The sequence below is a fragment of the Adiantum capillus-veneris genome, chromosome 10 (assembly GCF_014529385.1).
Source record: "Adiantum capillus-veneris isolate H3 chromosome 10, ASM1452938v2, whole genome shotgun sequence".
Lineage (NCBI taxonomy): Eukaryota > Viridiplantae > Streptophyta > Polypodiopsida > Polypodiales > Pteridaceae > Adiantum > Adiantum capillus-veneris.
In genome coordinates, this window is record NC_140940.1 from 127,408,397 (window position 1) to 127,433,442 (window position 25,046).

General features: G+C 46.5%; 1 protein-coding gene across 1 annotated transcript in view; it reads left to right on the plus strand.

Moving 5' to 3' along the window:
* LOC147449625 (uncharacterized) overlaps nt 1-20,245 on the plus strand; it is a 63,513-nt gene extending 43,268 nt beyond the window's left edge. The window contains exon 4 of the mRNA XM_086521601.1: nt 19,293-20,245. Coding sequence (XP_086377727.1) covers nt 19,293-20,008 — 716 coding nt within the window. The 3' untranslated portion in view covers nt 20,009-20,245. The remainder of the gene's footprint in view (nt 1-19,292) is intronic.
* Nucleotides 20,246-25,046: the final 4,801 nt, after the last annotated feature.

Below are 25,046 nucleotides of genomic sequence, written 5' to 3' on the forward strand. Positions count from 1 at the left end.
TTTTACTACTTTATTTAATCATAGGCTGCCCACTTATTAAGTGGGCGGCCGGTTCCCTTTAAAAATGGTCCGATTCTACCCAAAAACTCAATAAAACCTTTTAAGTTAAAAACAATGCTTTCACAGCACTTCCCAGGCGTCCCTGGATGCAATCACATGCACAGTTGTAATGTAGACATAGACTTCCTCGTGGGAAAGCATCCGCTTTTCCAAAAAGCAATCCCGCTTTCTCAAAAAGCATCTGTTTTTCCTCAAAGTTTCCTCTGAACCCACTTCATTCAAGTTCTTGCTTTTCCTTGTGCACAATTCTAAAACAGTTCGGAATTTCCTCTCGACTATGGATATCCCCTTTCCGATGCACCCGTCACCCACCTTGTGACGCATCAGGAATACCCATCACGTAGTCCTTTCCTACCGAACTTACTGTACAATCTTCTTCGCGATGCTCTATGTCACCCATGCTATGACGCATTAGAGATGTCCGTTTCCGGATGGTCGAATACTTCTTTCCGATGCTCCTTGTCACCCATCCGATGTGACGCATCAAAAGTCCCCGTTCTTGGTGGCCTTACAAATATTCCCGTTCTCAATGCTCTCAAAGTAATGACGCACTAGGAATACTCTGTACTTTGATATCTCCAGTGAGAAAAACCCTCACTTAAAAATTCCAATAATTCATTTAGAATTATTTTTCCTTGGTGTTCCAAGCGAGAAAACCCTCTCACTTATAAATCCAATAATTCATTTAGAATTATTTTTATGTCAGATAAAGCCAATTTAGCAACATCCCTCTCACTTATAAACAGTTGTCCTCAACTGTAGAGGTCCAACTGAACTGTTTGGGGAGAAACCGGAAAAATTCAAAATCTTGCTCAATGGGTAGTTGAGCTGGTCCTTTCTCAAAAGAGAACTTAAAAATTAAATTAAACAAAAATTCAATAATTTCAATACTTACCTACCGGTGCATGTCCTTCCTCTAGTACCTCGAGGATATCCTTCACCATATATCAAAATCACAAGCCACGTAAGAACTCATCATTCACGTCTTTCTGAGAATCTGTTAACTCACTTCCACCTTAATCCCGAGAAGGATAATCCTCTTAGAACTCAATCTAGGTCTCTGTCCTTGCGCATAACCTTGCGCTTTTAGTCCTGAGGATATTAAACCTCTTGTGTCCTCCGGCGCATAGGGCATGTCGAGAGCATTAAGCTCATGTGAATTGGCAGACAAAGTGTGCCATCTTTTTTTTTTTTTCCGAGAAAAAGATCCTTCTATTAATTAATGAAAGTTGCCCATAGGGCTACATCCACCTCTGCAAGAGAGGGCTACAACAAGCATGATGGGGAGACTCTCCCAATGAGAAAACAACATATATACAATGAGGCTAAATCAAGAGATGGGAGGAGGGAAGAGCCACACAGGTGGACAGTAGTGCCATATGAGCACCCCCTGGACTATGGTGTAGAAAGGTCCAGGGCGCCAGAGTCCAAGGAAAGCCTCGCGGCGCTCCCGCATGCGGTCGGAGCTGCCCTGTAATTCCTCAAGTTGTCCTCTGAGAGTATGGATTAGCTCTAGCCAAAAGTCGCGAACCGTCTCTGTTGGTGGCACAGGGCGAGCCTTAAAGATGCGGAAACAGCGGGCCCGCCAGATGAACCAGAGAGCTAGGCCACTGATGAGCTCCCAACACTCCTCTCTCTCACTGCACCACTCCTGTGGAGTAAGCTCTGTAGCAGGCTGGAGTGTAGGTCGCCCCCCCTGCATCACTATCATCCTGCTGGTGGAAGATAGCTCAAACTGAAGTGTCGGGCCCGTGAGGGTGGACCAAGCCGCTGCCCCCCAAGTGTACTGTTGAGCCGTGGAGAGGGCAGGCATCAGCCGAAGAACTCGTAGCCACACCTGCTGGGCCGAGGGACAGTCCCAAAGACAGTGACGCTAACTCTCCACCAACTGGTCACAAGCTGCACATGCGGCCGAGAGACCACTATGCACAAGCCAGCTCCCTACTGCTGTGGCTCTGTGTGCAACCAGCCACTGGAACAAAGTGACGCGCCTCGGCTGTCTGGAGTCCCACAGCCTCTGCCAAAAGGCTGCCAAGAACTCGATTGTGAGGCCCTCCTCCTGCCAATGACGTGCTGCAGCGGGGGGGGCCTCTCTGTGTGCTGCAAGTATATGACGTCCAAGCCGAACAGTGTACTGAAAGAAGGGGACTCCTGGGCGGTCTGCAGAAGAGAAGGGGTCCCTCCATAGCCACTCACCAGGATCCCACTGTACTCGTGCTAGTGGACAACACTCCCAAGCCCATAGCCTCCAGTGTCCAGTCTCAATAGCTGCTGGGTCAGGGTCTATGATGCAAGTCCTCCCACAGATGCCCACAACTCGGATCCTCTGGAAACAGCACTCTGCTACCTGCGGGGCCTCTACTGCAACTCGCTGTAATCGTCCCCCACCCTGAAGCTCGAAGAACAGGGCTGGGACAGTCTCTGAGCAGGCCTTGACTGAAATGAGAACCTCCAGTCGTGTGAAGGCTCCCATCCACCGGGGTGCTACTGGCTCGAGAGGCGTGAGCCACTCAGCTGGAACTGACTCTGAGATGTCCTGACACATGCTCTGCACCCCTCGCATTGTAGCTAGACACCCTGCACCTCTGACAAACCTGTGAACTCTAGCTAGTCACCTAGAGAGCGCGCTGGACCTGCTGCCATGGGACCCCAAGAAACATGAGGCCAACTCCCAACCAAGTGGCCTCTCTGAGTGCTAACCATGGGGTTCTAGACGAGGGGCTGCTGTAGGCGCTCCTCCGTGCAAGTCGGCTGTCTCTGCTCTAGGCCACGCCGTAAGAGCTCCCAAGATCGAAGCAGATTCACAGCGAACCGGTCCTCCAGTCTCCTGCTCAAACCAACTTGGCACAACTCTGTAAAGATCCATCTGGTCGAAGGTTGCCAAGGGTCTCCTGACTGAGGCACCCTGGCACGAAGCCTCTGCAGCAAGAACTCCTTCCAGGGCTCCTCGCCTGGAAGAAGTCCTCTGACGACGAACTTCCCAAGAAGGGCTTTGCTCTGCTGTGCTGGATCAATGATCCCAAGCCCTCCCTGAGAACAAGGAAGTGTGATGACCGACCAAGCCACCTTGTCTCGGGCAATCTGAGTGTCACGACCTGACCAAAGGAAGTTCCCGATCAGCCTCTCTACCTGGCTGATACAAGAACTCGAGAAAATCCAGCAAGAAGTGATGTACCACATAGTCGCCAACAACACCTGGTTGGCAACTACTACTCTACCAGCCAGCGGAAGTCGTGCCGAGCTCCAATGTAACAGCTTTCTCCTAATGGACAGGAGGAGAGGAGCAATCTGCTGCTCGGGGGACAAGTCCAAACCAACCTGACAACCCAAGTACCGAATTGCAGTCCCTGGAGGAATCCACCTGAAACCCTCTCCTGGCATCCAATCTGGCATAGGAGCACTGCCAACCGAGAAAGCCACTGTCTTTCTCCAGTTGATCAGTGCGCCCGATGCACAGCAGAAGGTCTCCAAAGCCTGCTCACATCTGTGTAGATTGGCCTCCTGGCCCTCTAAGTACAAGGCTGAGTCGTCGGCAAACTCAGCGTCTAGAAGCTCATCTCCGCGTATAGGGAGTGCTTAGCCCCTCAGGCCAACCTACTGTGACACCAAAAATCTGCTCATCGTCTCCACATAGAACAGAAAGAGAAAGGGGGCAAGAGGACAACCCTGTCTGACCGATCGTGTGAGCACGAAGCGCTCACCTCTACCTCCTGCCAAAAGCACCTGACTGTGAGCCTGTCTGCACACAGCTGACACCCCTCTGATCCAAGCATCTGAGAAGCCCATCCTGCGTAGAGTGCCCTCTAGAAAGTCCCAGTCAACTCTGTCGTATTCCTTCTCAAAATCGAGAAGAAGAATCACAAGGTCCTCCCCACGGAGCCGTGCCAGGACAGAAGCCTCCCAGAAAGTGAAGATGCTGTCAAGGATACTGCGTTCCTTGACAAAACCTGTCTGAGTCCCATGTATAAGGCTCTCCAAAAGTGGTTGAATCCTCAAACTCAGAGCCTTGGCAAGAATTTTGTAGGCTGAGTTGAGGATGGTGATGGGGCGCCACTGTCGAATCTCATCCAAGGAGGCACCCTCCTTTGGAATGAGGTAAATCAGGCCCTCACTCATGCTATCCGGCATCACTCCTGTGTGCAGAATGTACTGAAAGGCACTACAAAGATCTGGGCCAAGCAAGTCCCAGTACTCCAAGAAGAAGCTGGGAGTCAGCCCATCCTCACCTGGAGAGCTACCACGAGGGAGGGCCCTAAGAGCCGTGTGCAGCTCCTCAAGCTGAAGAGACATCTCTAGCCTCTGGCACATCTCCTCAGTCACAAGACAAGGCATCTGTGCCCAAACCTGCTCCCTGCATGCATCCTGCCGCTCTGACTGGGGCTCAGTCGACAGTAACTCACGGTAAAAGTGTAACAGACTTGGACACTCCAAGTCAAGAATCAACCGCGACAGCACCAAATAACCACTTCAAAACAATTCACAGATCACAATAGATTTGCACTGGCCCAGCGGAGTTCCGTGCCTAGAGATATTGGCCCCAAAGACTGGCTCCCCTTTTGGTATTTCTTTTTATATTAATCAATCATCAAAGTACAAGAGAGCGGTTAGGGTTTCACTCTTAGACTCTGCGTCCAGATGCTCTGAGAAGTGAGGCCCTCACCACTAATTTAAAGGTTACAAGGGATGCCCAAAAGCAGAGCCCCAAAAGCTTTTAAAATCAAAAGCATCAGTTCTCTCTCTCTCTTAGAGAGTCTTTTCTCTTTTTTTTTTAAAAAAAAAAGCAAAAGCAAAATTCGCGTCGCTCATCATTTTTCAAAAAAGAAAAAAATAATTTTTTTTTAATAATCCGTCTCCGCGATTTGCAGAATTTAGGGTTTTTGGCAAAAATTAGGGTTTGCAGGAATTTTAGGGTTTCTGGCAGAAATTAGGGTTTCTGCTGTCCGCCACGTCATCTCTTTGTGACATACCCCCCTCTTGAAAGCATTGTAATCGACCGCGATTACGCCTGCAAAACCGACAAAAGCCATAAACCGTCTTAGCAGACACTGACTGTTAGTACCTACGTACTAGGAACACACATCTAGCACATGTACAAAATCGACAGTCACATCACACGACATCACAGGACATCACCAGACATCACAGGACATCACATGACATTCAACATTCATTCGGATCTTAGACCATGATTTATCGGCAATGTAGCTAGCAATCACATCTAGGTCCAATCGGGACCTCATCGATGTCCGATTGACTAACCCCTATTGCAACCATGTCTATTCGAGATCAATCAAACCAAAATGCTGCAGTCATTTCGGCATCAGTTCCTGCACTCACAAGAAGTCAAGAACAAATCAGTATCATAATCAGGAATTCCATTTCATAAAGTCATCTAGCAGAATACTGTCAGCTCTCAGTATCCCTGAAGCTCAAAGAGACATCAGTGACTTTAGTATCAAAATCGAGGCATCTGTTGACAAAGGAGTGGAGTAACTCCCCTCTTGTGCATCCCACTGCACCAGATCTTCGGCCAAGCTGAATTCTGGGTTCCATTTGGAGTAGACTATGCTAAACCAAAAGCATCGAGGTAAAGTTTCACAATCTGAGGAGTATCTGCTAGGTCCTCCTCCTCCATCCACTTCGCATCAAGTGCAGGATAATTCTTGAACTTAACCAAGAACCGCCTTCGGACTTTACCCTTATTCTTCATATCCTTATGTGCCAAAATCTGTTCAGGAACAAGGATCTCCTCGTTTTCTTCCACTTTGGGTTGCTCATCAGGCTCCCCATCATCAAGCACATCACCCTTAACAGGGTTCAAGAGACTCACATGCAATGCATTATGAATCCTCCAAGTATCTGGCAGTTCCAATCGGAAGGAGACATCATTTATCTTGTCAGTAATCTGGAAAGGTCCGTAGTATCACATACTAAGCTTTGGAAAAAGCCTCTCCTTTCCCTTTTTCTTTCTTAGGCGTGTCTTCTCAAAAGTAAGAGCACCCAATCATCCTCCTTCAGTTTCCAGTCGCGACGATGGCGATCCGCTGCCTTTTTCTGTCGTTCTTGAGACTTCTGTAAAGTCTCGCGAACCTTGGCAAAAGCCGTATCCAAATCTCGCGAATATTCATCCGCTTCAAATTTCTAATCTTTCGTGCTCAGGAAGGATGGAACCTTCGCAGCAGTTTCAACAATCTCACATGGCATCTTCCCCGTCGAAGAGTGTATCGTGTTATTGTAGGCAAATTCCACCAAAGGTAAGTTCTTTTCCCATTGAGTCTTCTGATCCGAGATACAAGACTTCAATAAATCTAAAATCACTGAATTGGCAATCTCAGATTGCCCGTCAGTCTGCAAGTGGAACGATGACGAGAACTGCAACCGCGTGCCAATGTTCTCCCAAATTGCCTTCCAAAACAAACTCATAAATCTGGGGTCTCTGTCGGAGACAATCGTCTCAGGCGTGCCATGTAATCGGAAAATCATCGTGATCATTCTGTATTCTCGGGAGATAAAAAAAAAATGAAATCCATTTCAATATTTTCCCAGGGGCAGGTGGGTATGGGTAAAGGCTGTAACAATCCCTGTGCCTTATGCCTGTCAAACTTGACCTTCTGGCATACCAAGCAACTGCGCACAAACTCTTCCACATCCTTCTTCAGTCTCCGCCAGAAGAAATCTCTCTCTACCCCTTTCATGGTGGTAGCAATGCGGCGGTGACCCGTAAAAGGTGGACAGTGGCAATCAGTCATAACCTTTTCCCTCAACGGCTGTGTAACGCACAACATAGTCTTTTTCATCAAGTAGCCTTCCCGAAGGGAGTATCCAGCTACTGTCTCCCCATCCCGTATCCGTGTGAAAATATCTGCAAAATCTGTATCTGTGGCACATTGATCGACCATATCCTCGAAGCTCCTATGATGTATCGCGGAAATAGCCAGAACCAACGGTTTCCGAGACAAAGCATCTGCCACCACATTCTTTTGTCCCTGCACATGGACAATCTTGAAGTGGAACTGTGACAAGATGTTTGCCCACCGCATCTGCTTTTCCGAAAGCTGCTTCTGTGACAAGAAGTAGCGCAAACTCTGATGGTCTGTAAAGACAGTAAAATCCGCTCCGAGTAGGTAATGCCGCCACTGAGTAAGAGCATGGATAACCGCCAAAAGCTCTTTCCCATAGATCTGTGCTGTCATCTCCGGCCTAGAGAACAAACGGCTCTCGTAAGCTATGACATGGCCTTCTTGCAGCAAGACCGCACCCAAACTACGACCACAAGCATCACAAAATACTTCAAATGACTTCTGCAAGTCCGGCAAAGTCAAAATAGGTCCCGTAGTCAATTTCTCTTTCAACGTCTGAAAGGCAGTCACCTCTGGGGGTCCCCACGAAAAAGGTACTCCTTTCTGTGTCAAGATATGCAAAGGGGAAGCAACCTCTGCAAACTTTCGTATGAACCGCCTGTAGTACGAACACAGTCCCAAGAAGCTTTTAACTTCATGGACATTCTTCAAGTCGGGCCAATCACGGATAGTCTCTATCTTGGCCGGGTTCATTTGCACTCCTGCTGTTGACACAATGTGTCCCAAAAAGTGTATCTTTGGTAGGAAAAATTCACTTTTCTTAGCATTAATCACTAATGTGTGATCTCGTAATGCCTGAAAGACTTGAAGCAGATGATCTCTGTGTTCTGCCTCATTCTTTGAGAAAAAAAAATGATGTCGTCAAAGAAAGTGCCAACAAATAGCCTGTACTCTCGAAAAATCCTATCCATCATCCGGTTAAATGTCGCAGGAGCATTGGTTAAGCCAAAAGGCATCACCAAAAACTCAAATAACCCAAAAGTCGTCCGAAAAGCTGTCTTGTAGACATCTCCTGGCGCTATCCTGATCTGATGATATCCACTCTTCAAGTCAATCCTGCTAAAGCACGAGGATCCTTGTAACCTGTCGAGTATATCATCGATCCTAGGAATCGGAAATCTGTTCTTGATGGTGATTTCGTCGAGAGTGCTATAATCGATGCACATTCTCCAAGATCCGTCTTTCTTCAAAACCAACAACATTGGAGAGCAATACGGTGAAGTACTAGGCTGGACAAGACCCTTTTCCAAGAGGTCTTTCACTGAGTTCATAATCTTTTCATTCTGTACTCGGCTCACATGATAAGGTGGCCGATTCGGTGGCGTGCTTCCAGATATCAGATCAATGGTATGATCTTCAGGCCCTCTCCAAAGCAATCGTCATGAGCGTGGAGAAAAAAAAATCTTGGCGTTCTTTTCTTCAGGTCAAAACATATTCAACCTTTATCCATCGTTCAGTTCTCCCAAAAGAATGAGTAAGAAAACTGAAGTTCATCAAGTACAATCTCTAAGCCCTTCATTTATCAAAGTCGCTTTCTCGGCCCGATAGTCAACCACGGCGTAGTTCTTGTGGTACCAAGGGATCCCAAGTAGAACGTCACTCACGTGCCCCGAACACCCCTGTCATTGCAAACGAAGTTTGCCAATGCTCGGTGTAATGGCAACATCCCATCCGGGTGCCAGTCGAACTACCTCCGCCTGTGGCGTCAGTCTGTCGGGCGTAGTTCCAAATCGAGCCGCCAATTCCAAGTGAAAAGAAGTTGGCCTTGGCTCCTTCAAAAGAGCTTCCCGATCCTTCGCTTTGCCCCGAAAGCGGCAAAGTTTGTACTTTCATTCATTAGATTCGGTGCAGGTCCCACGCCATGTGGTACCAGTTCTGCTTTTCTATCTACCTTTTCTGCCACATTCCTCAGCTGCTCTCGAACTCTCAGACCTGTCGTCGTCTTTATCATTCTGTTCTTTCTGTGCCTTATCAAGGCACTTTGCGGAAATATGTCCATGTTCCCCGCATCCAAAGCACTTCCCCTCTCTGATGAAGCGAGCTCTCTCCTCAGCAGTAAGCTTGGGTCGTGCATCCTTTTTTTTCTCTGGGTTGCTCTTTTTCATTCTACTTTCATTCCCAAAAGTCTGTTCGGCTCGTTGTGTCATGGCCTCATCTGTGGGGTAGGTCAGACTGCCAGAGTGAATGGCAAAGCCCCGCTTCGCATGACTCATCAACTCCTGAATAGAAGCTGACTTCTATTCCAAGCAGTGATCTCGGATCTCTGTAGGTAGACCCAAGGTAAACCGCTCAATCTGTTCTCTGAACGAGATCTTCTTGAATGAAGAGGCGGGTAGAAAAGAGCTCCAGAATCTTTCACAATAAGAATTCACTGTATCGCTCTTGGTCATCCGAAGATGGTTCCAAGCAGCTCGTATATCTCGCTCAAACTCTTGAGTCAACCAAGAAGAAATAAAAAGCCTCTTGAATTTCAGCCATGTAACTGGCACAGTCTTGCTTAATAGAAGCGTGGACCACCAAGTACGAGCATTCCCCTTAAAGTAAGAGGCAGCTCTCCGAATCTTGGAGTGCTCTGAATAGCGTCCTCCCGCGAAAGCGATGTCAAACTGCTGTATAAAAGTCAAACTGCTGTATAAAAGACAAAGCCTTCGAAGCATCTGAGTATCCTGAAAAGTATCAAACTTGATCGAGTAGCCACCTTCCTTAAACTCTTGGACTTTCTTGCTTTTATCTTCGAGAAAGTCATACTGGTTGGCTTTGTAAAAATTCTTCTTGTTCGCATAAAACTTTCCGTCATCGGAATCTGAGCTGTCTGTAGACGAGTCCTCAGTAGAACTGTCAGTCTCTGGGCGAGATGTAGCCTTCTTTGCCTTTTTCTTGCCCTTTCCGAAGCTTTGTGTCTTGCTTCGCTTTTTGCTTTTTTTTTGTCTTCTTCGCTCTAATCCGAGGAGCTAGAAGAACTGTCAGAAGAAGAAGAAGAAGAACTGGGTACTCCTTCAAATCGAACACGCTTCTTCCGTTTCTTTGCTTTGTCGAATGTCGACTGACGACCCAAATATCCCGGGAAGTCAGTGCCTTTCTTCTGCTTTTTGCCGTGATTTTTGGCTTTCTTTTGCGTGTCAAAAAGCTGAGCAATCCGTGCATCAACCACGTTCTCCAGTTCCTTCTCCGTATATTTCTTGGAGGCAGAAGGTTTCTTGAGAGCGGGTTTCGGGAGTGGTGTTGTGGTTCTCTGCCACTCCATCTGTACCTCTTCCAAAGAGGTCTGGTCCATATATTTTGCCATCTTCGGGTCCTTGGCAAAATCGAGCATCATCTTTGTTGCATCACCAATCAATTGACGACGCTCCATCTCTCTTTGCTCCGCCTGAGTAGGCCGAGGCGGGCCATACTCTCTGTCTGAATCTTCGTTGTGATCCCAGCCCGCATCTCCAGATGCAGGGGGAGTCGACTGATCATTGCCTGAAGCCATAGGTGCCGCGGAAAAAAAAATTCGGAGATCGGATTTCCCGTAGAAGAGAAATCGGCCGTGCTCTGATACCACTGTAACAGACTTGGACACTCCAAGTCAAGAATCAACCGCGATAGCACCAAATAACCACTTCAAAACAATTCACAAATCACAATAGATTTGCACTGGCCCGGCGGAGTTCCGTGCCTAGAGATATTGGCCCCAAAGACTGGCGCCCCTTTCGGTATTTCTTTTTATATTAATCAATCATCAAAGTACAAGAGAGCGGTTAGGGTTTCACTCTCAGACTCTGCGTCCAGATGCTCTGAGAAGTGAGGCCCTCACCACTTATTTAAAGGTTACAAGGGATGCCCAAAAGCAGAGCCCCAAAAGCTTTTAAAATCAAAAGCATCAGTTCTCTCTCTCTCTTAGAGAGTCTTTTCTCTTTTTTTATAAAAAAAAAAAGCAAAAGCAAAATTCGCGTCGTTCATCATTTTTCAAATTTTTTTTTTTTTTTTTTAATAATCCGTCTCCGCGATTTGCGGAATTTAGGGTTTTTGGCAAAAATTAGGGTTTGCAGGAATTTTAGGGTTTCTGGCAGAAATTAGGGTTTTTGCTGTCCGCCACGTCATCACTTTGTGACAAAAAGTCAGTAGCAACTGCACGCATATCCTCGGGCTCACAAACAACTGACCCATCGGGTCTCCTCAACTGATTGACCTTGGCATGCGAGTGCCGAGGTCCCATTGTCTCAAAAAAAACACCTGTCACTCTGTCTCCCACCTGAGTCCACTGAGATGCCTGTCGGTGAAAGGCAAACTCATGACGCCTCTCCTCTGTGCAAGCAAGCTCCTGTCGAGCCTGCTGTAACTGCTCCTCCAACCATGGACTGTCTGGATGCTGCTCCTGCATCCTCTGTAGTGAAGCAATGCCTCGTCCGAGATGCTGCTCCTCCTCTCTCGCTGCAGCCCGTCAAGCTAGAGACTCCTGAAGAAAAAAATGGCTAAGCTGAGCTAGGCCTAAGGCCACTCTGTCTGCAGGTAGAGCCTGGCTGTGCATGCCCTCTGTCCAAAGAGCCTCTACCCTCTCTCTGAGTGCTAAGTCCAACAAGACCCGCTCTGGGATGCGAAGCATCGTGCTCCCACTCCTCTGCCTGTCTGCCACTGTGAGGATCACTGGTGCATGGTCCGAGAAGGATGTCCCTGCCAGGATGCCCACTGATCCCCCCAAGTCACTGAAGTGGTCACTAGTGTAGAAGCGATCTATCCGCGATAGATTCACTCCTCCCACTCTGCGGTCCGACCTAAAGAAGGAAAGACTCTTTGGAGGCCTCACAAAGCCAGAGTGCTGCCATGTATCCGAGACCCTCAAAGTCATACACAACCTCTCCCAGGCTGCTAACTCGACTCCATGCGCAATAGCATGGCTGCCTCCAATCCTGTCAGAAGGGTCCTCCAACATGTTGAAGTCCCCTCCTACACACCAATGGTTAGCATGTGGCAAAGACTCAACAATCTGTGACCAAAACTCTGCACGAGCACTCGCCACATTGGGTGCATAGATGTTCAGGAAGCCACAAGGCCACCCTGAACCTGCATAGTAATCCACTGAGCCCTGCCTGGCACAATAATCCCTCTGCCCACAATGGCCTGCTGCAATGAGTCAACAATAGTCATACATACCCCACCCTGGATGCCTCCAGGTCCAAAAGCAGCTGACCAAAAGGTATCATATCGTCCACGCAAAATCTGACCACATCACCGAATGCGGCTCTCAGACAGATGGTGCTCTTGTAGCATAAGGAGATCAATCTCTCCTCCCACAAGGCAACGCTTAAGCTCCTGACGCAATCGGCCCCGCTGTCGCTGAAACTGGGGCCCACCTAGTCCCTGCACGTTCCACGAGACGATCCTCATAGGGAGCGAGAGAGAACAGATGTTGCCGCGGTAGCAAGACAGGCTATCTTCGAGGCTGGCTTGGATGGGGAGTAATCCGCATCCGAGCGTCCTCTAGATAGGCGGGACTGTAGTGAGTGCCTAGCCCAAGCCCAAGCAGAGCGAGCCGTGCGTAAAGCAACCTCCTCTGTCCAGGAGTCCTCATGAATGTATACATAGCAAGGCAAACATGCGTACCACAATGTGCCTACATCCTGCTGAGTCTGGGGGTGTCACTGCAAACTTGGCCAGTGGCCACAAAGTGTGCAGCAAATCTGTAACTCCAAGTTCTCTCATGTGGTGAGAGAACTTGAGAACCTGTGTATGCAGCCATCCCACCACAGAGTCGAGGGACCACTCTGTCTCAGTCCTACCACAGAGGGGGAAGGAGGAACCAACTGCTGAGTCCAAGGCCTCTGTCCCCCTAGCGACGAGGAACAAAGCATGGACCCTGAAGCAGGCTGCCTCATGGTCTGCTGCGGAATCGCCGAGAAAGCGAGTGAACCCGTAGTCGAAGAAATCCCAGTGGTGTCGGAGGTCAATGCTCGTCAGACCACGAGGGATAGCTGCAAGGGAAGATGTCTGAATCTGCAGAGGGGGCCGCAAGAAGGGCTGACCCTCTCTCGCTAGGCGACTCGTGGCAAAGGCGCTGCCAAGAGATCTCCTAGCCGCCGGCGAGGGACCAGTCTCCTGAGTCGACTGTGGAACTGGAGTAGGAGGGGGGGGGGGAGAAGGAGCTGGGGGGGGGTGGAGGGGAGGAAAAGCGGGGTGGGGCGAAAGAGGTAGAGGGGCGAGGTGGGGGGGAGTGGACGGGAGTAGAGGGCGGGGGGGGAGGGATGAGGAGGAGGAGGGGAACTCTGAAGAGGGGGCGGCTGGCGAGGGTGAAGCGGAGGTGGAGGCTGGCGTAGGGGGCTCCTCCTGCTCAAGAGGACCAAAGCCGTTCCCCGTGGGAACCCACTGCTGGTGAGTAGGCACCTGAGGGCCACTCTGAGTGCCAGGCTGTCGCTGTGGCCCTGGCGTCGACGGCCACGGGCCTGCTGCCACCCCTCCTCCGCTGGAGCCCCAGGCTCGGAGGGTGACTCTGAATCTGTGCTCTGTGCCGCTGGCTGTGGCTGCGGCCCAGCCTTGGCAGGTTGGGGCTGAGGCTGAGGTGCAGGTTGTGGCCTCCTCCGTGTACAGGCCTTCGCTAGGTGGCCCATCTGTCTGCAAATGAAGCACTGGTTCGGGAGACTCGAGTACTCCACACTCTGTCTAAACCAACCTCCACTCACCCGAGGCAGAAGGATCGGGAGCGTGTGGGTATCTCTGACCAAAACTCGAATTGAGGGGATGCCAGCCGCCTTGGCAGCCACTGATGCTGCCGTACGAGGTGTCTCCAAGACAGTCCCGATGGCGGAGCCAATCCTGGAGAGAAGTGGTAGGTACTCCCTTCGTAAACCCGGAAAGCAGACTGAGATGGGGATGTCTGCCTCCTCTACTAGCACATCCGAAGTCGGGTCGAAACCATGTCGCCATTGTCGAAAGTGGGCGCGTGATGCTCGGATGGCCAGTGGACTCATAGCTATGACCTTGGAAGCCATCTCGGAGGTCTCGAACTCGATCTGGTAGTACCCCTGTCCGAGAATCTGGACATCCAAGATCTTGCCCACCTCTGCGAGAAGGCGGGCTTGGAGAAGGTCACGCAGCTCTCCTCTGCTGGGTCGGGTGCCGAGAATCTTGCAAATGACCGAGGTCGCCTGCAAACGCTCTACCTCTGCGGCTAGGCTCGCTTGCTCTGTCGGTGAAAGAGCAAGTCGAATGGTGGGCTCAGCGGAGTCGGGCGAGGGGGCTTCGGAGGAGTCCCTCTGAGGTGGAGCATGAGCCTCCATTAGTGTCTGCTGCTCTGAAGGAGAAGGGCGGACGAGAAGGCTAACGCTTGAGAGCTCGGCAAGAAGAATCCAACTGAGAATCCACTGCCAGGCAATTCAAGCGAGGCCTTCGGAGGGGGAGCAGGAGCAAGAGCAGGCGAGGGGGAGCAGGAGCAAGTGGGGGGGGGGAGGGGGAGGGGGGGGGAGCGCGCAGGAGCAGCAACGAGCCTATTCAAAGTGTGCCATCTTACCAAAGTAACTTCTTATTTTGTTGGGTAGGTCAATAGTTCTGATCCGAAGATCCCTTGTGCATTGCCGCACTCTTAAAATTCTAGCCATACCATTCTGTGAACATAAGTTCAAACTCAGCCCACTTGAGGGCGAACCCACTTTAGATCTCAATGATGTTCTCCCATATATGGTTAAGGTGATTCTTACCATTTTAAAACGGTTGGCGAATTATACTTTACGAACATAATTGTTTGAATTTATTCCAGTAGCGTGTAAATGCTACTTGACCTGCTCATGGAGAAACATATACCGCAACCAAAAGTTGCTACTGTAAAAGCACATAACGTACTCGATGATCAACGACCGTCAGAAAACCTCTTCTCCGTAGAGAAACTCAAATTTCTTTTACCGAACACATCTCAAATAGAGATTCTTGTGTCGGAATATCCATGCACGCAAAAAGGCGCTCAAGAGAGTATAACAAACTCGCGTGTAGTTCCTTGGCATAGGTCTGCATCTTTGTGTGTTATCCATGTACCCAAAGGTGTACATAATTCTTAAGTTGTGTTAGAGTTTCGGTGAACCTGGGAAATTAACTTCTCTTCGTAAGATCCTTAGAGCGAAGACGCTCAACTTGACGATCCCTTGGCTCGATCTTAGAGCAAAACCCGCTCATCAAATAATCTAGGATTTCAATCCTTGGATTTCTCGAGCAGAGGCTGTAGTCGTTGCTTGTTCCTTCCCTCGTAAAGAGAGTATTCATTCACTTGTGCGAAAAGCACTATCATGTCTTCACTTACCGGGTAGGGGGTGTGGGCTTAAAGAGTACTCAAGCTTAATGAAAGCTTTTCTTTGCTTGAAAGCTCAGAATGGTTCCTTCATAATTTCCTACCCGTAGTAGCAGGTAATCTGTTCGAGAATTACCGGATACCAAATCAATAGTTGACCTTCCGGCTAGTTGAGCAAACCAATTCATCTCAGAAAACAATGTTTCAATTGATCCTGCTCTCATAAACACTCGAGAATGAGTAGTCCCGGTTAGACATAACCATACCTTGTGCAAAAGAGGAAACAAGCACAATGCACTTTATGATTTCCTCAAAGATGTAACTTTGATAAAAAACTTGCCCTCTCACTCAAAGTTCGAGGGTCTTCTATTCAAGAACTCAGGAGTTGGATTGAATTTCCTTACTCCAAACTTTCTCCGGATAGCAACGTATCCTTCAAGGAGAAATAACAAAAATTCGTTGTTTCTGTGTTCAATGGTTCCCGTCCCACTACAAGGATTAGATTCTATGTACACTAAGGTGTACACTTTCAACTTTTATTGCTGACTCCACCAGTGTAACAGGGAACGGGGGGAACACAGCCCAAACGTTCCGAAATGGCGTTCCGGATGAGTCCCGTTCCTGAAACGGAGATGGGAACGGAACGCCGTTCCGGAACGCGGTGTAACCGGAACGGTGTTCCGGAATGGGGGGAACATGAGGCGGAACGGTGAAACGCGGGGCGGAACGGGCAAAAGTAGGCATTTGGGGGAAAAAAAGTGGGCTTTGGGGGCAGATTTGGGGCTGTTCAGGGAACATATGTGGTGCAGTTTGAGGGCAGATTAGGAGCCAAATCTAGGGACAGTTTTGGTGTTGTTTAGGGGTTTATTTGGGACTAAGCTGAATGGAGGAGCCTTACTCTAGGAAGACCGTTCCGGTCCCGTTCCCGTTTCGTCCCCCCCTCCTCCTTCCCGTTCCCGTCCCGTTCCAGACCCTCCCGTTCCCGTTCCCAGTTCCCGTTCTCGGTAACTATGGACTCCACCATCTGCTTCAAAGTATTTTGCAAATGCGTCTACAAAATTCGGGCAAAAGTCCTTTGTTGAATTTCTTCATCTTTCTTTCCTTAGAGAGGATCAAGAGTGGAGCTACCTTTGTAAGAGTGAACCACTACTTGCTTTGACTCGCTCGTGTTCCTATTGGGCAAACGGATCCCAAACTTCTTGGATGCCTTCCTCGAAGCGTAGAGGAAAAAAAAAATTGTCGGAAAATCAAGACTTGAATTGAATCCAAGTCTTGTTGTAAGTTCCTTGCAGAGCTTTGGTATACCACCAAGTACTTACAATCCCCTTGAGGTGTTTGGTCACATGCCTCATCTTCGGCGCTTCTCAGAAATTGCCGTTTGCAAAGGCAACCTCAAACTGTTGAATAAAAGCTGTAGCTTTCGGGACATCTTCCCTTCCGTCAAAAGTATCAAACTTGACCGGAGTGTTCTGAGGTCTAAAGACCTTCTTCATATCCTTCTCGGAATGATGGGATTTCATGGCTATGGTTCTGGATTGATGTTTATGGATATTTTCAGGATTCTGAAGGATCTTGAGCATTCCGCTCCTTGGATTCTCTAGGTTCTTGAGCATCATGCTCTTGTGGCCTTCTCAGAGAATCCCAAGTCTTGTGTCGACTTCTGCAGAGAGAAAATTTTCCCATCTCTGTGAGGTTTTCCTGCAGGGCTTAGGGTTCCGCTTGCTTACTTCTCTCTTGGCTTGTCATGGCTTCTTCCAGTATCTTTCCAGAGTTGTCCTCCTTTACAAAGAAAGAGAGGAGACCATGCTCTGATACCATTGTTACAAACGGGAGCGCATAACAATATAAAATATACTCGGATAAATAGAATTTATCACTTAATACTAAAGCCAGAGAATATAGAGAGAAATAGATAGAGAGAGAGATAGAAAGTGAGAAGATCGACACAGTACTAGGGACCAAAAGATGGGCTGGTCCCCCCCGTAATAGTATCTTTATTACTGAGGAGAAGTCTATACAAGCACTTGAACCGAACATATTACCACGTTCGTTTTAGAATAAGACTTGATGGTTCTTGGAAGCCTCAACTTCCGATTCCTAGGGCAAAACCCTATTCCAAGGAACTTCCGTTTCTTATTCCATATCCTCGAGAACTAAGGTTCTCGCCTTTGGATCTCACCTTCCAGACTCGGGGCATGTCATCCCTGCAACTCTCTTTTCCCACTTTGTTTACAGAGTCCTCTTCCCGCAGAACAACTCTGCTTTCCCGAACATGAAGTCCTTACTTGGGAATCCCAACTTCCGGATCACAACACGAGAGACTACCTCTCTCTGATCCGTGGTTCTACTTCCCAAACTTGGGTACGAAACCCTTGGGCTGATCTGGCTCTCAGAGCGCTTTCTCCTGCAGAGGCTCATGCCTTTCTCTGCTCCTACTCCCTCACTAAGAGGAAGTACACTCGCAAACAAATACTTAGAGATCATAACATGAAAATCGTTACCTTCAAAGTCTCGACGCTCGAAATGCAACTCGGTTCTCGAAAAGCAATTCCCTAGAAGAGATCACTACAGAGAAAATCCTCTCTTCCAATCCTACACACAAAAGAGGTGTGTTCTCGGGTTCATTCTCGTAAATCAGCCCCGTCTACGATGTTCATGGGCTGAAAACAGAGAAAAACAGCAGCTTGTCGTGATGGAAACACGCTCCGTAGGTACTTCTTCGCGGGGGAACTCGCGCATTGGGTCCTGGCGACATCGGGTACACTGGGGCAGCCATGGGGATCACCAGCAACGTCTTCCTTGCGGATGAAATCTGCAGCAGCATCTTCTTCTTGCAAAAACTGATCTTCCTCTCTGGGAGAGGGCGTGTGATGCTTTAATAGCTCCCTGGCCACGACAAAGATAGTAGAGCATTGGCTGCTCGCGTAGAGATCACGGCTGTTTTTTTCGGTTTGTTTTTTTTGTTTTTTTTTTGCGCTGTTGTGCTAGAAAAAGAGAGAAAAATCGCTGGCTGGTTTTTACTGCTTTATTTAATCATAGGCTGCCCACTTATTAAGTGGGCGGCCGGTCACCTTTAAAAATGGTCTGAATCTACCCAAAAACTCAATAAAACCTTCTAAGTTGAAAACAATGCTTTTACAGCACTTCCCAGGCGTCCTTGGATGCAATCACATGCACAGTTGCAATGCAGACATAGACTTCCTCGCGGGAAAGCATCTGCTTTCCCGAAAAGCAATCCCGCTTTCTCAAAAAAGCATCTGTTTTTCCTCAAAGTTTCCTCTGAACCCATCTTCATTCAAGTGCTTGCTTTTCCTTGTGCATAATTCTAAAACAGTTCGGAATTTCCTCTCGACTATGGATATCCCCTTTCCGATGCACCCGTCACCCACCTTGTGACGCATCAGGAATACCCATCACCTAGTCCTTTCCTACCGAACTTACGGTACAATCTCCTTCCCGATGCTCTGTCACCCATCCTATGATGCATCAGAGATGTCCATTCCCGGATGGTCGAATACTTCTTTCCCATGCTCCTTGCCATTTGATGTGACGCAGTGCTCTCGTCATTACTTTGAATGACACACTAGGAATACCTTGTACTTGGATGTCTCCAGTGAGAAAAACCCTCACTTAAAATTCTAGTAATTCATTTAGAATTAGATAGTCAAGAAATACGTCTTTGGTGGAAGAGGCTGTTTCGTGTGATCCAAGTGTCTTTGATGTTCAGCTCTAGAGATCCCGTTTGAGGGACTGGTTCCTCACTATGTTAGAGGCAGATAAATGATGAGTCCGGGTTGTATGGTAAGCTCTGTGTTCTCTGTAGCTGATTTTTTACTCTTGTATCGTGATGTGCACGTTAGTGTTGATCCTAAGCATCAAATCGTATGTCGGATGACTTGGCGAAGCACTCTTTAATTAGCAAGATATTGTTAAGGCGATCATTGCTTTTGAAGTGTACGGTATTTCAATGGCACAAAATGTAGATTATTGTTAGAGGATAAGATGCCCTATGGCTCAATGAAAGATTGCTTCAAAAACTTTGAATAAAATTCCACTACGTATCATTTTGAGTTTGTAATTTTCTTTGCATGTATACTCATTGTTGGAAATCTGCTTCTTAGTCACTCGTGCAGCGAACTTGGCAACTCTCTCCTTGTGTAGACAATGGGACAGTGGAAGATTGAAGCATGGTCATATGTTAAGAGATGCCAGACAATTTTGTTCAAGGAATGCTACCAGTGATTCAGAAAATGATGCTGGGGAGCCGCATTCGGATGCACCAGGGAATTCGGATGATGAGGAGATTTCACACGATGGGAACTCGGATGAAATGTACAGTGATCATGATATTTTTGAAGCATTTCACAGCGAACTAGCAGCTGGCCATGGTAAAGATGATGATGATGGAGATAGTGAAGCGGAAGCTTCAGACAGAGCAACACAATCAGATCACAAATCCAAGAAGGAGGAGCCTGATGATGAACATGAGTGGAGGCCTGGGAAGCCTTGGCATACAACGGAGCGCACAAAGGCATGTTTGGCCAGGTTGAAGAAAGGTCCAGATGGGCGGTTCATCAATGTATTGGAAGTGGCAACAGAAGTAGACATGCTTCTAGCCTCTTTTCTCAGACTGAGAAAGAAGGATGATCCAGACGCCCCGGACAACTCAGATGAAGATGAGAGATATCTAGAAGGTGTGGACATAAAGAAATTCAAACGACTCCAGAAGCGGGCACGTGCTGGAACATATAAGGTTCAGCCGGCTGTGTACTTGCCTCTTAAGAGAAAGGTAGTCAGGCTCAAGAAAAAGAAAGTGAAGAAGCGGCATGCGTTCTAGAAAGGCAATGGCTGTTTTATGCAGGATGTCCTAACTTCTTGTATAAGACCTGCTTTGTGGCTATCCATAATCCAAGGGTGTTCGTATTGAAGTATAATTATCTGTCTGATTTTTACGTTAGTTCGTCTACTAATCTTGCTGCCCTCTTCTTGGCAACAAGATCAAGCTTTTATAGCTTTCAAGCTTGGTTTGTTTGTGTATGTGGATGCAATGAAGAGATTTTCTCCTTCTCTATTCTCTATTGTGTGTGTCTGCACTCTTCTTTCTTGGTGTGCTCGTAAAAATTTTTGCATGCTTGTGTGTGTAGAGAGAGAAGTGATCTCTCCATAGCTTTTGTATGTGCTCTCTTGACTGTGTGCATATGCATGTTTGTGTATTCCATACTTGATTGATGCAAATGCATGCTGACAACATAGATTGTGATGAATTGGTTATTTATAGTTTTTCTCATGTGTTTATATTTTTTTTAAAAGATTATTGAGTTTTGTTTGTACTTTATATTAATGACATCAAGAGATTGGTGCGTCTTCCATGGAGCGAACATGGTAGTCTTTCCTTTAACACCATGTTGGCTCATTGTAGTGTTAGTTCTTGTCTCTTGCGCTGGAGGTAAACGCTGTGTCTTTGCATATTTCGCAGGGCACCATTGGAATCTGATTACAAGACTCTAAAATTTATCCTGTATCTGTTTGTAGATGTGCTTCTCACTTCTCCTGTGACGGAGAGAAACATGGTGTTTTTGCACTCTTACCATCTACCATTCTCATGTAATTACAAGAGTAGAGAGTTTTTGCTAGAATCTATCAAGATTCTTGTCCGCGCGCTCACAACCATTTGTTGAATGTTCCTCTTTTTGTACAAATAGCCATTGATGCAAATGTTTGAAACAGAAGTTTTCATAAGGTCTTCGGCATGGCCGCACGGTAGCTCTAACAAGTCCAACTGTGTTGATTATACAGTTGAGTTTGTTTTGGATTCATTGGGCTTGATGTGATTTTGTTGAGACTTGAATGCCCTTTTGCCTTGGTCGAAAAATTGGCCATCTCCATTTCTTCCTGACAATTGCTATGATTTGAAAATACACGCTACAATACTGTAGTACATGATGTAAATTACAATAGACCAAACTCTATAATACTATATTGTCAAGAGTGCTTGGATCTTTACAATGATGGTCTTTTAGTCCCTCAAACTTGTTTGGCATTCAGATCAGGGTTGTCATCGTATGCTAAAGTAAGGTATGGTTTTGTATGGGAAAATTCAATGTATTACAGAGATTTGTACGGTGTGGTTTAACAAAAACACAACGTATGGTGTGGTTCCTGAGTGTTTTTTTTAAAAACACTCAAGAACGTTTTAATATCGTACGGTGTGTTGGATCATAATGTCATATAATACGGTCGTAGAGTACGTCTATCAATATGATATGGGCATCTGTCGCCCATGGTCATTCTCAATGTCATGTGCCGTACCCTATAAATAACAAAAAAATGCTCTTTGGTTGGTTTGTTGTCCAACTGTTGTACTCCAAGCATGCAATAAGAAAGCTTGTTCTTGGTTCCTCTTATGTGCTTTCAATGTAGGCAAGGTTTCTTGAGTATGGTTGGGGAGGTATGGTGGCCATTTGCTTCAGCCGATGAGAGGAATTTTCAACTGTTGTGTGCAAGCTTTGGTGTAGTTGTTGAAGCCTTGCAATCTTCTTTTGCATCTTCAATGAAGTATGGTTCTGAATTCAATGAAAAAATGTGATTATGTGTACATAGTAAGTATCACATAGGCAATTGCTAGACTTGTTGCAGCCAAAGTACCGAGTAGAAGTACAAAGAAAGAGATGGATCATGGTGGATAGTTGTCAAAAGATTGACAAACAAGGGCACAATTTTGATGAGTGACATGATAGTCTACATTGAGGGTTGAAACTAGAAGTAACCAGTAACTTTATGTCTTGCATCAAAGTGCTAAGCTTCTGTGGCTTTGGTGGTTTGAACTTTTCCTCTAAATTATTGGGAACTGTTGGAAATGTTAGGCCGCATGTTGCAATTTGAAATACAAGGGATGATGCAAGAAAATTTTGTGCAAGTTTATTACTTAGATCATGTGTTCTATGCTTATTTTCATAACTATGCAAAACTAGTTTATATGTGGCGCTAGTAGATTACGACGATAGGTCGATGAGTACCTTACTTAGTCTTGATTGTGTTCTCAAAACATTTTCAAAAGGCAAGTTTATTGTGTCTTATGGTATGCAATGCATTTTGATTGAAGTACTTAAGCAGAAAGTTATGCCATGGTAATAAGAAGGGATGCTTCCTTTTTGGTTGTTGATACATAAGGCTAGGAATCGGTATGTTTTTGTTTAGCCGCTTGGAGGCTATGGCCCCAACCAACTAAAAAGCCCTAGCGCTTTTTAGTTCCTTTTTGAAACGCTGTTGGTTGGGGCGCAAACGACCTTGCATGTGGTGGCACCTCCATCGACCAGCGCTTTTAGGCGCACTCTGAGAAGCAGGTTCTCATGTGGAGCGAGCATTCGGAAACACATGCGCAGCCAGTGGGCGACGATTTCGTGCTGAGAGCATTTTGAAACGAGGGTCTGCAAGTAAACGACGTCTTGAAACGCCACTCAGTGGACTCTTTTCTGCGCAGTGGGGAAATTGGCAAGTGTGCGGCAAGTCCATTCACAGGGCGCTTCGCAAGTTGGACATTTCTCTCCTCCCTACGCATTTGCTGGGCTTGAGGAAATTTTGCGAGTGCAAGTCCATCCCAATATTTATTTTGGCTTTAGGTACTTATTTTACTTATTTGTGAAATCTTGGGTAGGGCAATTTACTAAGGAGGGTACTTAAGGGCCCTTAGGTTAGTATACAAGTATCACCTTGCCCCCATTGTAAATCACTAATTCATTGCCCATTTGGTTGGTTCAAGAGTCTCTCTCTCTCTCTCTCTCCCTCCCTCTCTCTCTCGGCGCCCCCTTGCTCTACGCTTCCGCAGTGCCGACTTTGAGTACAATGGTCAATGTGAACTTTTAAAGAGAGGCATGACAAGATTAACATCATCCCTCGTATGTTGACCAACCTGGTGAATTCTAGTACATTTGTCAGCTGCTCGAGCCTAGTGATCGTGTCACAAACACTGTAAGATGTGAAAAATATTCTTCACAACTACAATTCTAACTAATCCCATAAACTTTGCATATCCTTTTGCTATGAATCTAGTACTAAACTTGTTTTTTAGGATATCATCTTCATTCTACTCGACTTGTAGCCAATTGCATTCTTCCCTCGCGCAACTCCACCAACTCAAAAACTATTTGCATCAACTATAGCCATTTTGTCCAACGCTCGCTCCCATTTTGCATCTCCACCAGGATTCTCAAAGGTTTTGCAACAAGTGGAGGCGAGGTGACCTTGTGCAAATACAAAATACGTATGCGAGAGAGAAAAGCAACAAATGTGCATGCCCGATGAATCTTATGCGCACACAATCGAATGAGAGACACACCTGGAGAGAGGTTGAGAGCAATGTGCGTATCTCCTAAATCGGAGTGCTATGCATGCTCACGAGAGAAGATGACAGGTCGAGGAGAGACAGGAGAAGAGCAACACAAGCACTTGGGCAAAAGCTACACATAAGTCCCTCAATGAACCCATGGGAAGTCATTTATAAGAGTTTGAGGTGATTACCAAAGTAGAGAGAGAGAGAGAGAGAGAGAGAGAGAGAGAGAGAGAGAGAGAGAGTTTGTTTTTAATAAGATAATTGTATTCATGTGCATCGGACATCATCCGTTAGATTTTCAGAAACAAATTAGATATCACTTTTCACCAATGACCCATACAATAAATATATATTACTATACCCTAAATAAATATCACTACATACTCCCCTGTTAGGAAAGCAACCGCCCTCAGCTGCCATGTTCTTAGCTTGTTAGTGTATTATCTCAAAAGGATAAGGAGAATGTTGATGTTGCATAAAAAGCTACCAAATTTGAGTGTAAGTCGAGAGAATTTAGATTAAATTCATTCAATTTTCACTTGAATTGAAGAAAAGTCTTGATAACAAACTTAGAATCCCCTTCAAGTGGCAATGACTTAAAGGATGCAGAGCCACAATTGTATTTTTTTTGGATTAACATATGATGTTATGTGGCTCTTCCTTATGCGTGTAATACAAAGATTGTACATGATCTGAATCCCATAGGGATATTTGTTTATGGTACACTAATTTATTTGTTTATTGTATGGTTCAAAGATAAAAAGCAATATCTATTGTTGGATTGTTTCTGAAGGTCTAACGGTTGATGTCAAATGCATATGGATAAGATCATCTTATTACAATCTCTCTCTCTCTCTCTCTCTACTTTTGTAACTCACCTAAACCCAATAAAGATCATCTTATTACAATCTCTCTCTCTCTCTCTCTCTCTCTCTCTCTCTCTCTCTCTCTCTCTCTCTACTTTTGTAACTCACCTAAACCCAATAAAGATAGGCTCGCACATGTGGGGGGGAAGTAGTCTTAGCCCAAGCGCTCGTGGCGCTCTTGCCCTATCTCCTCTACTTATCTTCTCTCACGTGCATGCATAGCATTTCAATTTAGGAGGTGTACACACCTCTCCCTATCTCTCTCCTATTCTGTCTCTCGTTGCATTGCGTGTGCACACGAGTCTCTAGGCATGCATGTTTGTTGGTTCTCTCACTTGCATGTTATGTTTTTGTATCTTTGCAAGGTCACCTTGCCTCCACTTGCTGCAGTCACTAATGGTATCAGAGCCACAGGTATGATTATGAAAAGGAGAACAACACATAGCCATGGAGATGCTGATGACAAAAACACTAAAGATAAGTCATTGTATTAATTAGCATGATGGGCATGGTTATTACTCCTTAATTAAGACTACTATGTATTTTGTTGCAAACTAGCTTGAAGAAGGAAACACCAACATAACATAATGATTGAAATAAACTTTATGTTTTTTTTTTTGGGGTAATGGTGATTGCATGCGTGGTGGATTTGATGGGTGGCCACGTTCTTCTCTTCTAGT